The sequence below is a fragment of the Trematosphaeria pertusa genome, assembly GCF_010094035.1.
Source record: "Trematosphaeria pertusa strain CBS 122368 unplaced genomic scaffold BU26scaffold_7, whole genome shotgun sequence".
In the NCBI taxonomy this organism is placed as follows: domain Eukaryota; kingdom Fungi; phylum Ascomycota; class Dothideomycetes; order Pleosporales; family Trematosphaeriaceae; genus Trematosphaeria; species Trematosphaeria pertusa.
In genome coordinates, this window is record NW_022987218.1 from 664,118 (window position 1) to 680,100 (window position 15,983).

The following is a 15,983-nucleotide window of genomic DNA, read 5'->3' on the forward strand; positions in this document are numbered from 1 at the left end:
GATTCTGATCCGCACCTTGAACGAAAACGTGATGAAAAAGGGAATCCACACGACTATCGTGAAGCCCCAACAATGGTCTATACCGGCGCTTTCAAGGCCGCATTGACTTTACTGTTGGTCATACGCGCTGCGCGGTTGGCTCTGCCTACTTGAACCATCACCCTACCGCTTCCTCTTTTCGCCCTCGGGCTCTTGCTCTAGGATCTACCTAGTAAAATGGACCCCAACTTAGTGATTAAAGGATCTGTGGAGGATGTAGCGCTGTTATGGATCCCTAAAGGATTGGACCACCTGTGGATCTTATCCTTGGTTTTGCTGGTACCTGACGTAGTAGTTTGCTCGCGTCGTCTGGTTGATGAGGTTGAGCCCCTTGATGCACTGCCTGAAGGATTTGACCAGTTAGTCAGAATGAGATGCTGGAGGATATAAAAGCCAGTGGATTTCCGAGCAAAGATGCAAGAGAAGAAGGGACAGACAGTCAGTCAATCATCGTCAGTGCCAAAGAAGAAGACTCTTCATTTACTCTCATCACGAGCATCACTCGTCACCTTCCCACCAGCACTGCACGTCGAATATCAAGCACATCAAAATGCTCTGCTCATTCATCCTCGCTGCTTTCTCCAGTGGCCTTGCCACCGCTTTGACGGTAAGTTCTAGACCAACTTTCCACGTTACTATTTCCAGCCCAGTTAATGGTGTTAGATCAACACAGTTCAATCCTCGACTATCGAGACTCGCCAAGTGGGAATCGACGTCTTTCTCCGTATTCAAGACTGGGGAACTCCTGGCGGTGGCACTGGCAACCCTGCCTGCATTCCCAGCTGCATGTTGACGGTCAACGCGCCTGGCTATTGTGATATTGGGACGTCAGATTGGAGCGGCGAATGTATCTGGAACTATGACAACCCGCCCTCGGGCACCCGGCCTGTGTAGGTACCCCGAGACTCCTGCAATGCTGTTCATGTTCCCACAGGGTGTAACATGTTCGCCATTCTGCGCATCTACGTTCTGTTCACTGACTGCCGCCTATCAGGACTGGTTGCGATGGCTGGACGACTCGCTGGGAGCGAGTCAATGGCGTCGCCACTGTCTTTGTTGAGACGGCCGACGCTTATACCGACTTTGGCCTCAACTCTTGTCATTCTCCCGACTCCAGCGGTGGCAGTCAATGCGGCCCCAACGGGGATCCTTGTGACTGTCCCGATTGTCAGGCATGAGCATAGCATGACTGGGAGTCAATGGGGTGTACCTAGGTATCAACTACCTATGTGCAACAGGGGAATGAAGACGGAAGAGGGGTTTGAAATACTCCGAATGCACACCATTCGTTTTTCAGAGAGTTGCAAGTTTTGGACGTTATATGTACGGACACTCGCTTGGTTCAAGATGCTGTTGTATTTTAAAGCGCACCAAAATCCTTCAAACCCTTAGCTTCCTCTCCATACCATACTTTGAGCCTTTTTGTTTCTATAATTTCTTCTTCTTCTTTGCGGGTCATGGTATGGAGCGGAAGCGGAAGCGACCTCACAGAGATTCGCGGCCCCTAAACCACACCAGCCTCGCGAGCACAGAACTCTCGAACGGTAAAGTCAATGTAGCAGGCATCGAAGCCATGCTGTCGAACTCGATCAGCTCAAAACGAGAACCCACAAGTACCGTCGCGATAGCCTCTACAACCCCTTCTAGCTCTGCTTGATCGGCGTGTTTCCATATCAGGAATACCTAGGTAGCGTGCACATATGATGCGTATATACACTAAAAAAGGGAAGTTAACGCGTCCTTCAAAGAGCCGGTATAGACCATTGTTGAGGCTTGAGCGATAGTCATGTAAATTCCCTTTGGAATGCATATATATATAGTTCAATTCTCACCCGAGCTTAGTACAACCAACTCATATACCATCATCTCCATCAACATTCCAACAGCGTGCCAAACGGTCATGGACTCTAAGACGTTGATTCTGGTTCACCCTCGTGTGGCCTTCGACTCGTAACCACCGCCCCAACCCACTCTAGAAAATCACCATCGCTAACGGTCACATCTTTAGCGCATCCTAGCGCCCAACAGCGCACCGCCGCTACGGGCTCCGCACAGTTTCGAGGGGGCCAGGGCTTGTAATAGTTACAGACGGCTAGCTCGATGTAGCCCCACAGGACCCTACATGCTGGACGGCTTGCTCTGGCGTGAGTTGCTTCCTGATTGCCTGTCCGGAATGACTTTTCATGTGCTTCGGATGGGTCGGAAGTTCCGCGATTGCGGCGTCGTCGAGAGGTTCGTTCTTCTTCAGTACGTCGCGTTTGTGGTAGGCGTGGTCGCCCGATATCAGAAGGTCGTGATGCTGCAGTGCACGAGCTTTCTAGATGAATTGAAACACCCTCTGAATCTCCATAATCGCTTTTCGTCTTCGGCCGCGTAGCACCAGTAATCCCGCAGCCAATGCAAGTAAACAGTATAGCTGGCTCGTGCCACTTGTTGGCCTTTTCCAATGCTGGCTGTTCTTGGAGTCTCGAGAGACATTTTTGGATGAGCAACCGGGGCCTTTCGTGAGGTCGGCCATTTTCATCTGTATCCTCGCTTCCCAATAGTACTATTTCCTATGAGCACACGACTGAACGTCTTACGTATAAGCGCCTACGATGCTGGGCTTCGTGGACACATAATTCAACTAGGAGCTCCAGTAGAGTCTGGAGGGGAACTTCAGTCGAATGTGGCTTGAACGTACCTAGGTACGATCAACCGGAGCATCTGCCGCAAGAAGCTTCAGCTCACGTTTGACGTCAGCGATCAGTTTATGAAGTAGTTCCATTTTCTCGTCAAAAATCTGACTGGCAATGCTCGTGCACCGGCGGAGGAAGTTTGCCGTTTTCTCGACCGTGGGCTTGAAGACGGCATTGATCTCCCAACATTCTGTAAAGTAGTGGCTATATCTAGTAATACCTGCTTATGCGCCTCCCACGTCATTCTAATACGTGCCATCCCTTCAGCACCTGCACTTCAAATTTCCCCTGCCTTTCCAAGATCACGTGCTCCCATACATACCTCAGGCGCTCCTTCCATCCCAACCCAGCACATCGCTTCCCACCGCACCAATCCCCCAAAAAATAAACCCACCGACAATTTGTAACCCTCGCAAGCGACAGCCCGCCGAGCCGAAGCGAACCTCCCGCCCCGAAATCCCAATTGGCCCGCCCGCGCATTATATGGCGCGCTCAGTCAGCGCTCCCGCTGCACGTCAGCAAGCAACATCTCAAGACACAGTCGTCACGCAAAGCCCCCCCCCCCCCCCCCCCCCCCACCCCCCCCACTCTCAAAACGAGAGTATTCCTCGGTGGGAAAATGGAACGCCGACTGTCGTAGTCTTTCTTCGGCGCTAGTCTTGGCGCTACGCTGCTACGACAGACCCACCCACTCGCACTACGGTTGAAGAAAGACAGAGAGGATGGTCGGGAACTTTGACCCCACGGCGGCGACGGCGGCGGTGCTGGTGGTGAAAGAGGTAGTAAAGAATGTAACGAGGACGGTGGAGGACGCGCAAGCGCTCGCAGCTCTAGCCAACGACGCGGCGAGCAACGAGAACCGGACAATGCTGGCGGTGGAGATTCCGCTTATCCTGCTGGCGATTGGCACGGTGGCGTTGCGGGTGTATAGTCGGCTGGGGATTAAGAGGAAGTTGGCGGTGGATGATGGGTTGATTATCTGTGGGACGGTATGTAGAGATGGTTGCAGAGTATATGAGGGAAGAGGATTGGACTAATGAGTGGCAGATTTGCGCGTTTGGCAGGACGGTGATAAGTTGTATGAGCGCGGATGATTCGTGGGGGTTTGATAGAGATGGGTGAGTGAGTCGATTTATTTGTCCCAGTGCGTTATTGGTTCATGGAAGTCAGTCAAGCAGTTGCTGATGCTGCGTGCGTGCGGTCGCATAGACCTGACCAGGCATCAGAGCTACCGTATTATCGGGTGCGTAAACTCTCCACACCCTTCCGCTAACAAGCCCAGCTAATGACTGCATGAACAGCACATCTTCGAACGCCGCATCGCCTACATCCTCGCCGTAACCTTCACCCGCTTCTCCATCCTAACCTACTACCTGCGCATCTTCCCGCCGCAAATCACCACCCTCCGCCGCTCAACCTACATCCTGCTCTTCCTCGCGCTCGCCCAATTCATCGAAGTCCTCACCATACTCTCCGTCTCCTGCCGCTCCATCTCCAAACTCTGGACATCGGACTGGCTCGCCTTCTCCGGCTCGCACTGCTTCAGCTCGCCCATGTACTCGTACTCCGCCGCGGTCGGCGACTCCGCGCTGGACAGTCTGATTTTCGCCCTGCCGGTCCCGTACGTGTGGCGCCTGAGCAAGCTGAAGACGCGGCAGCGAGTCGGGCTCGTGGTGGTGTTTGGCCTGGGCTTTATTGTGTGCGTGGTCGCGCTGCTGCAGATCCCGTTTATACGCCGCCGCATGGACTATAGCTCGTACTTCGGCGGGACTATTAATCTGCTCATTGCGATTCAGATCAGCCTTGCTATTGTCGCGGCTTCGTTACCAGATCTGCGCGCGTTAGTGGCGCGCTCGTTCCCGAAGTTCTCGCCGCTGCATCATCGCAGTCTTGCTACGGCGGCGCAGTATGGGGATGGTGCGAGGGGAGATGTGGAGCAGGGAGTAGGAAGGGAAGGGGCGGAACAGCCGAGAAGAGGATTTGAAGCTGCGAGGCAGATGAGGAAGCCGGATTGGTTGAGGGATACGCTGCCGGCGAGCTTGATGGAGACGCAGATCACGCAGACGGAGATGTCGAGGGCAGTTTCGAGAGAGGATTTGGGGCTGCCTGGGAGATCGGGTGGCTGAAAGAATGCGAACCAAGATGGTGATTCGAATCGCGATGCTTGTTCATCTGAGGAAAAGGGAGAAGCTACATGATCCCTAGGCTAAACCTAAGCAGCCTTCGCGCTTCTCACGAGCGATTTCAAAGAGCGGGTTCCCCATCGGACAGGTTACTTGGCAAAGAGCGTTCTGTGCAAAGGTAAGCACACATATCCAACTCTCAAGCCTACCAACAAACCACCCATACTCACACATATCCTAGTCAAAGAAAGCGCGCTTTCCCACCATCCAACCACCACTACACATCTTGAACTCATCATCTGTCTCATGCAAGATGCTCAAGACAAACCCACCCCCGCGCATAAAGCGGTCATCCACACCGCCAATTCGCGACCTGCGTCCCCTCCAACTCCCAAACGTCAGCTTCGGCACCAGCAGGGAAGCGCGGCATTTCCCTAGCCCTACGACGAACAGCCGCGCCATACGCAACCAGCAAAGCGTCAGCGTGTCCCAAACCGCATACTCGGAATCACTTTTTGCTTGTCCGCCGCTTAGTAACGCGCATAAAGATGGGCTATGCTACGGATTGGCGTGGTGAGGATTACCTAAGACTACCTGTCCAGAGCTCTGGATGTGAGTCTGGGGATCTGAGGTGATATAGGCGGAGGCGGAGTGGGCGGAGTAGCAAGATTCCGCATGTGTAGACCGGGGGTGTTAGTCAGCATTAGCGAAGCGAATATATTTGAAAGGCGCGTAGAAGCGTCAGCAATTTTTTTCTAAAGATGGGGTATTTGGAAATTGTACCTATTTGAAAATTGAGCGTGTTCAGACGCTTGTGCAGACAGACTTTCGTCTCGCTCCGCTAGCGCCAGATGGTTCGGGCTAGTGCTACGCCGTGAAAAGAAAGGCACTGAGCAGTAGGAATAGCCCGACGACGGACCGACTCCATCTCCCCTAGTGGATCGGAAGATACTGTATAGATGCAGCCGCCGTTGACTACCGAGTCGAGATAATTGGTCTGCGTATAACCTCCGGAATCAGTGCCGACAGGGCTGGTCCATCGGATACCGCACCGCACTCCACTCAGAACCTCGAAAGCAGAACGCACCTATTCTTCCGAGCCGTTGCACAACCTGACATACCCCGCTTGCGGCTAGCAGCCACCTACTTACGTCTGACAGCCAAGCGCGTCTTGAATTCCAAAACCCACCTCACCGCCCACGGCTTGTAGGCCCCCCGTTGATTCCAGTTCTGCTTCCGCGCTCCTTCCCGTCGGGAAAAGCGGTTGCAGGACGAGTGTAAGTACTGTAGGTATGCGGAGCTTAGCCAGAGAAGCATTGCCCGGATCCAGAAACGGCGGGGTGAATTAGGAATTCCGAGCACCTGGGCGTGGAGGAAGTTGGTTAGTCGGTGGTGAATAAGCGGGATGCTGATGGGGTGTTAGGCTGATGGATGAGCTCAGGTAGGGCCGGAAGACGTGCTGATTGGGATTAGTGGGGCCGGTGGAGTGGGTCGCTAGATGAAGTGTCCGGGGATGATCTGCATCAGCCGCTGCATGTGGCTGTACGTGTGCTTTTTCCGAGGCGAGGGAAGGGGTGGAGATGTGGAATACTGTATTGCGCTGCGGAGTATAAAGGCTGATGGGATGCGCTGCAGTGGAGCTTGAGGGTTTTGTCCGATAGACGGGAGAGGGAAATACTGACCTGAAATACCGTTCTGAAGTTCTTGCCCTGTAAGCCTGTGTACCATGGCGTCAACGTACGACTTCATCGTTGTCGGCGGTAGGTCGCAGCCCTCTAAACCCACAAACGTGACTCAACTGACACCCACCCCAGGAGGAACAGCAGGCTGCCTGCTAGCCCACCGGCTCTCACATGCAGCAGCACGCCCCTCAGTGCTCCTCGTAGAAGCAGGACCCAACCCAGAGGGCGAATACCTTCGGGCGCCCTTCCACCGCTATGCAGTCCCCTTCATGCGCCCTGACCTGGACCACGGCTACGTCTCCACCCCGCAAAAACAACTGAACAACCGAGAGATACCGTATTCGCGTGGCAAGGGCCTCGGCGGTAGCAGCATCATGAACTTCCAGGTCTACCTGTACGGCTCCGGCGAGGATTACAACCGCTGGGCCGAGATCGTCGGCGACGACAGCTGGAGATGGGAGCACACAAAGAAGTCGTTCCAGGAAATCGAGGATTATGACTATAGCGGTGCGAGCGCGTACCCGCACCTGGCAAAGCCGGATCCGAGCCTGCACGGGACGAAAGGGACTTTGAAGGTATGTTTGCCGCCGGTTCTGGAGAAGGGGACTTTGCCCTGGGCGGAATCATTGGTGAAGAGCGGGGAGAAGGTTAATCTGGATTTTAACTCGGGAGACCCGATCGGAGTTGGCGTCTTTCCGGCATCGTACTCGAAGGATGGGAGGACCACGAGCGCAAGTGCGCATTTAGTCAATGCGCCGGACAATCTGACCATCTGGACGGATGCTACTGTTCATCGCCTGGAGTTTGAGGGAACTGAGGTCGTTGGTATTGAAACTGCCGACGGTAGAAAAGGTGAGCAAGTTGCATCCAGTTCGGGAACTTTACTGATCGAGTGTTAGCAATGTCCGGAAAGGAGGTCATTATTTGCGGTGGAGCAATCGACACTCCGCGCCTGCTCTTGCTGAATGGTATTGGGCCTGCGAAGGAGCTGGAAGCGCTCGGTATCAAGGTCGTCAAGGATCTGCCTGGTGTCGGCAAGCAGCTCCACGACCATGTCATGACATTCCTGAGTGTTGAATGTGACGGGATCCAGAACGACCGGTATTCATTCGAGACTAACGAGAAGCTGGTAGCCGAGGCAAAAGGGCTGTGGGACACGGACAAGACTGGGACCTTTGGTCTGCATTACGGGACGATGTTCGGCGGTTTCCTGAAGCTGCCGGGGCTTGAAGAGTATGCAGAGTATAAGGCCCTGGACAAGAGATGGCAAGATTTTCTCTCCCGGGATACGGTGCCCGCGTATGAGTTCATAGGTGGTGCGCTGCTCCACCCGCCTGGTACTGTACTGCCGGAAGGCAGCAGCTACATGTCAGGGGTGGCATTCCTCATGAATCCAATGTCCGAGGGGTCCATCACGCTCGCCTCAGCCAATCCGGGGGACAAGCCCATCCTCAATCTCGGGTTCCTGGAGCACCCCTACGATCGCCGCGTCCTGAGGGAAGGCATCCGGCAAACGTGGACCAAATTGTTTGAAAACGCGGAGATCAAGAAGAGCGTCAAGAGGCGCATCTACGGACCTGAGAGTTTGTCGGACGTGGATATCGATGCGTTCATGAAGGAAGCTGCGGGGACGGTCTGGCACATCAACGGAACGGCGATGATGGGGAAGCCCGAGAATGAGTTGGCTTGTGTGGATACAGACTTCAAGGTGTTTGGAGTGGAAGGACTGCGGCTGGCGGATGTCAGTGTCTGTCCACTGACCACCAAGTAAGCATCCTCCGCGTATGAGCCGAGAGCAAAGCTAATGAAGCCCAGCAACCACACCCAGTCGACGGCGTATCTCGTCGGGCAGAAGGCGGCGGACAAGCTCATTGCGCAGTACCAGCTGGGGAGGCAGGCCCGACTATGATCATGATGGCCGTGGTTCTGATGAAGATGCGAGACAGGATAATGGATGTGGTAGACGCTATAGTACTAGCGAATAGATGTTGTATGTAACATGAGACGAGGTGGTCAGTAACCGGTGCGATGATTACGAAGTGTGAGGTGTGGTCCGTGGGAGCGGTTGCTGGGTCAGCTAGACAACGCCTCGCTTGTTATTTGTGTACTGCACGCCTCGCGGGCGATCATGCATCATCGCAACAAAGTGAGCATCCCAATTGTCCGCGGCAATTGCATCATTTCGAGGCGGTCTATTATTATTCTTGCTTGCGACGGAACAAAAATACTGGGTCCTATAGCTGCAGAAGGCCGGCAGTAGTGCAAAAAAACGGTGGTTGGTGTGCTACCAGCCTCCCCAACCCCCACCCAGGTCAGAGTACTGTATTTCCTCGCAGCACGGCATACGTCCTCCCCAGCATACCTTCTCCCTCCCACATCGCACACTGCATTCCGTCGTTCAATCGCTGACTCTCTGCGACATCGCATTCCACGGTCGCTCCAGGCTTATCGCACCACACGGCGAGCTGCGAGCTAAGCGAATCACCTGCTACCCCGCAACCCACCAGCTCTCTCCCCTCAACCACCCCGTCGACGACGAGCTATCGCACGCTGCGACAGACACGCACTCCGCCCTTGTCTGGCCTGCCCCGGCCATCATGTGGTTTCTGAGGGCTCCCGCAGCCGTCCTCGCACTCGTCGCAGTCGCACTCTTGCCCTCCGCATCGGCGAAGCCCTACCCTGTCGAAGCAATCCACCACATTGAAGAGATCCGGCAGCTGCACAACGCATCCCAAGTCGCGAAGCGAGACTGCGGGTCTGGAACTGCCTGCGGGTATTATGGCCAGCTCTGCTGCGCCGCTGGCCAACAGTGCATCACGGATGCGAACAATCAGGCTCAGTGCACAGGCGGCGGCGGCGGATGGGTCTACAGCACCTTCATCTACACCGAGACCGACCTCGTTACGCGCACCTCCGTCTACAGCACCTTCCTTGGCGCTACTCCACAGGCGACATCGGGATGCACCACCGCGGAACTGTGCGGGGGCGTGTGCTGCGGCAGCGGATTCTACTGCTACGATCCAACCGCAGGAACTTGCAGGCAGATTGGAGGAGGATCGTCTCCTGGAGTCATTGGTACATTGAACCCGTCCGCACCATTGCGTCCTACGAGCTCGACTCTGATTGTCATCACAGCCACGGGCTCCCCGACCGCAACCGTACCCTTCGAGACCCCCATCGCGACCGGCGTCAACGGAACACTAGTAGAATCGAACCAGGGAGGAGGGGGCCTCAGTGGCGGTGCCATTGCTGGAATCGTCATTGGCGTGATCCTCGGCATCATTCTTCTGCTCCTCATCTGCTTCTACTGCTGCGCCAAAGCCGCCTTCGACAGCATTCTGGCCATCTTTGGTCTGGGCAAGCGGAGGAGACGGACCCATGAGGAGACGACTTATATTGAGGAGCACCACCATAGCGGCGGCAGCGCGGCCGCCGGCGGACGTCGTTGGTACGGCCAGGGCTCCTCGCGCCCGTCTCGTCCTCCGAAGAAGGAAGGCGGCGGAATGGGCGGCTTGCTGGGCCTTGCTGCCGGCCTCGGTGGGCTGGCCGCCCTTCTAGGCTTGAAGCGCAGGCACGACCGCAAACATGATGACAAGAGTACGACAGGGACGGATTCGTCGTACTACTACAGTGACTACACGAGTTCAAGTAGGTGACGCCCGCGGTTGGTTAGCGAACAGACACTAACAGCTCTCCAGGCAGCGCAAGCTCAGATCGACGAACCCGCAATACCCGGCATACCTCAAGGCACTGACGGCCTTCGCGCTCCCCTTTCTCTTCTTGTACAGCATCTTCCGGCATGGATATCCTGGCGTAGGATTTTAGCGAGCATAGTGACGGCTACATGTCTTCCGTCACCTGACGGGGTTCCGGCGTTATTGGGAGGAAAATCTCGGTGCAGAGTGGTTTGCAGGCAGTAATGACCAGCCGACATGGAGGATATGGGAGACACTGTGAGACAAGCAACGAGATAGACGAAGCGGCCTGCTGGCTGGTGAATACGACGATTTGCCTTCCCGGGCTTCGATTTCAAACTGCGATTGAAGACGCTTGAGGTGACTTGCCGTAACACGTCGTATGCGCCAGGCTGACTGATACCCATGGTAGATGCCTAATCGCTGGTGCTGCTGGATTAGTTTAGTGTTGTAGCCTTGGGTTGTCCGCTGATTACAGCCTTTGATGAATCCCCATTCGTTTGTGAACCCGGTTACGGAAGGCTGTTGCATTTTCTGAAGATATCCTGTGAATGATTGGTGGCGGGCCGATGAGGTACTCACGAGGGGTGGCGAGCTATGCCAAGACAAAGGTGGGATATGCTAGCGCGTTTCGAGAGCTCCATCCAGCACCTTCTGCGCCTGCACCTCATCGCTACATAATACCCACCCAACCTCTCTGCCTCTTAACAACTACAGCATTTTGCCCGCTTACACCTTCCCCAAACCCTTGGAGGCAGCCTCGGGCCGTTCGTCTCCCTTGCCAACGCGAAGCCGCCGCAGCGCACCCCGCTTTCGCTGAATCTCCCCGTTTACTCGCGACGTCCAGTGCTCCCAGGCTCCGAAACAGCCGGCAAACTGGGGAAGAGAAGGTTCTCCGGCGAGGACCTTGGAAGTCCGCATAAGAAAGCCATGTCGGTAAGTTTAAGCGCTGTGCAAGCGAGCAAACCCTTTCCCTAGGCAGGCGCCGCCGATTCACGGAAGAGGCTGTGTATTTATAAACACCCTCGACATCCGCCACTGCTAGCTCCACCACGCACTCTCCCACTTCCACTCTTAACCAAACTCTTCCGTACATTTCTAAATACCATGGAAAAGGACACCATGCAGGTCGACAGCCCTGCCGCTGCCGCTGCGCAGCTCAAGAATGCCGACGGCGAGATCGACGAGTCCCTGTACAGCAGGCAGCTGTATGTGCTAGGCCACGAGGCTATGAAGCGCATGGGCTCCTCCAATGTCCTTGTTGCCGGTCTCCGAGGTCTTGGTGTCGAAATCGCAAAGAACATCGCGCTCGCCGGCGTCAGGTCGTTGACGCTCTACGATCCGAAGCCCGCCCAGCTCCAAGATCTCTCGTCGCAGTTCTTCCTCCATCCCGACGATGTCGGCAAGCCGCGAGCCGCGGTCACTGTCCCCCGCGTTTCCGAGCTCAACCCGTACACCCCCGTGGAGGAATACACTGGAGGCGATCTGACGTCAGACTTATCGCAGCTGAAGCAGTTTCAGGTTGTGGTCCTGACGGATACACCACTGAAGGATCAGATCAAGATCGCCGACTACTGTCACGAGAACGGCATCTACGTGGTCATAACAGACACCTACGGCCTGTTCGGCACCATCTTCACCGATTTCGGCAAGAACTTCACCATAGGCGACCCCACCGGCGAGAATGTCAACAGCGGAATTGTTGCGGACATTGATTCCGACGGCCTAGTTTCTGCGCTCGACGAGACCCGGCACGGTCTGGAAGATGGCGACTGGGTTACATTCACTGAAGTCAAGGGGATGGAGGAGCTAAATAACTGCGCGCCCCGGAAGATTGAAGTCAAAGGCCCTTATACATTCTCTATTGGCGACGTCTCCGGCCTCGGCGAGTACAAGGGTGGTGGCCAGTATGTTCAGGTCAAGATGCCCAAGATCATCGACTTCGAACCGTTCAGCAAGCAGCTCAAGAAGCCGGAGCTTCTGATCTCCGACTTTGCCAAGTTTGACAGGCCCATGCAGCTCCACGTTGGCATTCAGGCTCTTCACGCCTTTGCTGAGAGCCACAACGGCGAATTCCCGCGCCCCCACAACGACGCCGATGCCGCGGAGGTGCTGAAGCTCGCCCAAGACCTTGCTGGCCAAGGAGAGGAGACCGTCGAGCTCGATGAGAAGCTGATCAAAGAGCTCAGCTACCAGGCGCGGGGTGACCTGAGTCCTGTAGCGGCCTTCTTTGGTGGTATGGCGGCTCAGGAGGTACTGAAGTCTGTCTCTGGGAAATTCCACCCAATCGCTCAGTTCCTATACTTCGATTCGCTTGAATCACTTCCATCAACCACCCGTTCGGAGGAGCAGTGCGCTCCGATTGGCTCGCGGTACGACGGTCAGATTGCTGTCCTTGGAAAGGAATACCAGGAGAAGCTCGGCAATATCAAGGAATTCCTGGTTGGCGCCGGTGCTATTGGCTGCGAAATGCTGAAGAATTGGGCCATGATGGGTCTTGGCGCCGGTCCTAACGGCAAGATCTGGGTTACTGACAACGACCAAATCGAGAAGAGCAACTTAAATCGGCAGTTCCTGTTTAGGCCATCCGATGTCGGTAAACTCAAGAGCGACTGCGCCGCGAAAGCCGTGCAGGCCATGAACCCTGACCTGAAGGGCAAGATCGTAACAATGCAAGACAAGGTTGGCCCCGACACGGAGCACATCTTCAACGAGAAGTTCTGGGAGAATCTTGACGCCGTTACCAATGCGCTAGATAACGTGGAGGCACGAACCTACGTCGACCGTCGCTGCGTATTCTTCCGGAAGCCTCTGCTCGATAGCGGCACGCTCGGAACCAAGGGCAACACCCAGGTCATTCTCCCGCACATCACGGAATCGTACTCGTCGTCGCAAGATCCCCCGGAGAGGTCCTTCCCAATGTGCACGCTTAGAAGTTTCCCGAACCGCATCGAGCACACCATCGCGTGGGCGCGGGAAATGTTCGACTCATTCTTTGTGAAGGGCCCGGAGATTGTCAATCTGTACCTCACACAGCCGGATTATCTTGGTGCCTCACTGAAGCAGTCTGGTAACGAGAAGCAGACCCTGGAGACTCTGCGCGACTTCCTGGTGACGGAGAAGCCGTTGACCTTTGATGACTGCATCATTTGGGCGCGACAGCAGTTTGAGAAAAATTACAACCACGCTATTCAGCAGCTGCTCTACAACTTCCCGAAGGACTCCACCACAGGTTCCGGCCAGCCGTTCTGGTCTGGGCCTAAGCGCGCACCTGACGCACTGAAGTTCGACCCGTCCAACCCCACACACGTCACTTTCGTCGAAGCGGCTGCGATATTGCACGCTTACAACTACGGCATCAACCCTCCCCAGAATGCCAAGAAAGAGCATTACCTTGAGGTACTAAACGACATGATCGTTCCAGACTTCAAGCCAGATCCTTCGGTGAAGATCCAGGCGAGCGATTCGGATCCCGATCCCAATGCCCAGCAGACGGGTATGGATGACAATGATGTCTTGAACCAGATAATTGAATCGCTACCGCCACCCAAATCTCTCGCTGGGTTTAAGCTCCAGCCGGTGGAATTCGAAAAGGACGATGATACTAATCACCACATCGACTTCATCACCGCTGCCAGCAACCTGCGCGCCGAGAACTACAAGATCGAGCAGGCAGACCGACACAAGACGAAGTTCATTGCCGGCAAGATCATCCCGGCCATCGCAACGACGACTGCGTTGGTGACTGGTCTCGTCAATCTCGAGCTGTACAAGATCGTCGACGGCAAGACGGATATCGAGCAGTACAAGAACGGGTTCATCAACTTGGCTCTGCCGTTCTTCGGATTTAGCGAGCCTATTGCTAGTCCGAAGGGGAAGTACACGGGACATGGTGGTAAGGAGGTGGAGATAGATAAGCTGTGGGATCGATTCGAGGTCCATGATGTTACATTGCAGGAGTTCATTGGCCATTTCGAGGAGAAGGGTCTCAACATTCAGATGGTCAGCTCTGGTGTGAGCTTGCTGTACGCTTCGTTCTACCCTCCCTCGAAGCTAAAGGATAGGATGCCTCTCTCGTAGGTTTCCCACCACCTTGTTATTGGCTTCACGCTGACACGTTTTTAGGATGAGCAAGCTCGTTGAGTTCATCAGCAGGAAGCCGATCCCAGACCACCAAAACAACGTCATCTTTGAGGTGACTGCAGAAGACCAGACGGAGGAGGATGTCGAGATCCCGTACGTGATGGTGAAGCTGCAAAAGTAAGCAAGCGTTGGCGAGCGTTGGTTTTGGACAGCAAGGATTTGGCGCATTGCCGACGGTGGTCATGGTCTCGAAATATAGACGAGCATGGGGCGAATGAATAGACCACTCAATCAACACAATCAACACAATCAAGTATTCTACCCTTTTTTTTGGGCTACATTGGTGATGAGTGAAACCCGCGGAGACGCGTTCCGATCGGAACGACGTGGGGCACGCCAAGCACCTCAGCCCTATAGGTGGCGGCATTGATTATCAACCACAGGAAGCTGCAGTACACTTTTCTCCCACAACTTCAAGCATTCTACGCTACACATCACTCGCAATGGCGCCATCACTGGAGGAGCCGACCCAGGTAGATCTCGATGCGCCTCTCAAAACCGCACCTAAGCTCGTTGCGCCTGAACCAGGTTGCTACCTCCCCGCCCATCTCTCCTGATAGCGCTCACTCACCACATACCCACAGAACACTGTCCTGGTCCCGAATCTGAGCGCGCAGGCGTCGCCGACTCCTGCGCCGGGTGCCCCAACCAGAAAATATGCGCCTCCGCTCCAAAGGGTCCCGACCCTGACATTCCACTCATCACATCCCGCCTCTCCTCCGTCCGCCACAAAATCCTCGTTCTCTCCGGCAAAGGCGGCGTCGGTAAATCCACATTCAGCACCATGCTTGCGCACGGTTTCGCTTCAGACCCGTCCTCCACCATCGGCCTCATGGACACGGATATCTGCGGGCCGTCCATCCCCAAAATGATGGGCGTGGAAGACGAGCAGATTCATACTACGAGTGAGGGGTGGGAGCCGGTGTGGGTGAGCGAGAATCTGGGCGTTATGTCAGTGCAGTTTATGCTGCCGAATAGGGACGATGCGGTGATCTGGCGGGGGCCGAAGAAGAACGGGCTGATCAAGAAGTTCTTGATGGAGGTGGGGTGGGGCGAGTTGGATGTGCTGGTGGTGGACACGCCGCCGGGGACGAGCGACGAGCATCTTTCCGTCAACTCGTTCTTGAAAGCTTCGGGCGTTGATGGCGCGGTGCTGGTCAGCACGCCGCAGGAAGTCAGTTTGTTGGATGTGCGGAAGGAAATCGACTTCTGCAGGAAGGCCAAGATCCCCATTCTGGGCATTGTGGAGAATATGTCGGGCTTCGTGTGCCCTGGGTGCAAGCACGAATCTCAGATCTTCAGGCCGTCAACGGGCGGCGCGAGGAGGCTGGCCCAGGACGAGAAGATTCCTTTCCTCGGCGCGGTACCGCTGGACCCGCGGATAGGGATGGCGTGCGACTTTGGGGAATCGTTCTTGGAGGCGTATCCGGACTCACCGGCTTGCAAGGCAATACGGCATGTGGTGCAGAAGGTGGGGGACCAGATAGGGGTGAGCATGGAGGATGGGCTGGATGCTGCATGAAGACTATTTGGTCGAATAGCCAAGGGCTGGCGTCTTGGGATAGGCATGGAGCGTTCTGCATTTTGGGTTGCATATAGGCGGCGCTTAGCATCCAGCTTTCT

The 15,983-nt window shown here is 55.3% G+C and overlaps 4 protein-coding genes across 4 annotated transcripts; all 4 read left to right on the top strand.

Annotated features, from left to right (window-relative positions):
• Positions 1–589: 589 nt before the first annotated feature.
• On the top strand, positions 590–1,217 carry BU26DRAFT_504999 (uncharacterized protein; the record flags this gene model as incomplete). Its single annotated transcript, XM_033826816.1, has 3 exons — positions 590–646; positions 703–929; positions 1,034–1,217. The coding sequence occupies 3 exons, from the start codon at positions 590–592 to the stop codon at positions 1,215–1,217; spliced, it is 468 nt and encodes a 155-aa protein (XP_033683873.1).
• A 2,222-nt stretch (positions 1,218–3,439) lies between these two features.
• On the top strand, positions 3,440–8,431 carry BU26DRAFT_427004 (GMC oxidoreductase; the record flags this gene model as incomplete). Its single annotated transcript, XM_033823711.1, has 9 exons — positions 3,440–3,706; positions 3,765–3,835; positions 3,927–3,960; positions 4,019–4,835; positions 4,935–5,217; positions 6,557–6,600; positions 6,655–7,374; positions 7,422–8,289; positions 8,338–8,431. The coding sequence occupies 9 exons, from the start codon at positions 3,440–3,442 to the stop codon at positions 8,429–8,431; spliced, it is 3,198 nt and encodes a 1,065-aa protein (XP_033683874.1).
• A 688-nt stretch (positions 8,432–9,119) lies between these two features.
• Positions 9,120–14,481, top strand: BU26DRAFT_427750 (ubiquitin-activating enzyme E1; the record flags this gene model as incomplete). The annotated part of the gene is made up of 3 exons (XM_033823749.1): positions 9,120–10,164; positions 11,263–14,293; positions 14,343–14,481. The coding sequence occupies 3 exons, from the start codon at positions 9,120–9,122 to the stop codon at positions 14,479–14,481; spliced, it is 4,215 nt and encodes a 1,404-aa protein (XP_033683875.1).
• A 293-nt stretch (positions 14,482–14,774) lies between these two features.
• On the top strand, positions 14,775–15,870 carry BU26DRAFT_456625 (cytosolic Fe-S cluster assembly factor NBP35; the record flags this gene model as incomplete). The annotated part of the gene is made up of 2 exons (XM_033824918.1): positions 14,775–14,888; positions 14,945–15,870. Coding segments are annotated over exons 1-2 (1,011 nt in total), but the record flags the coding sequence as incomplete, so codon positions are not given.
• Between the last annotated feature and the right edge of the window lie 113 nt (positions 15,871–15,983).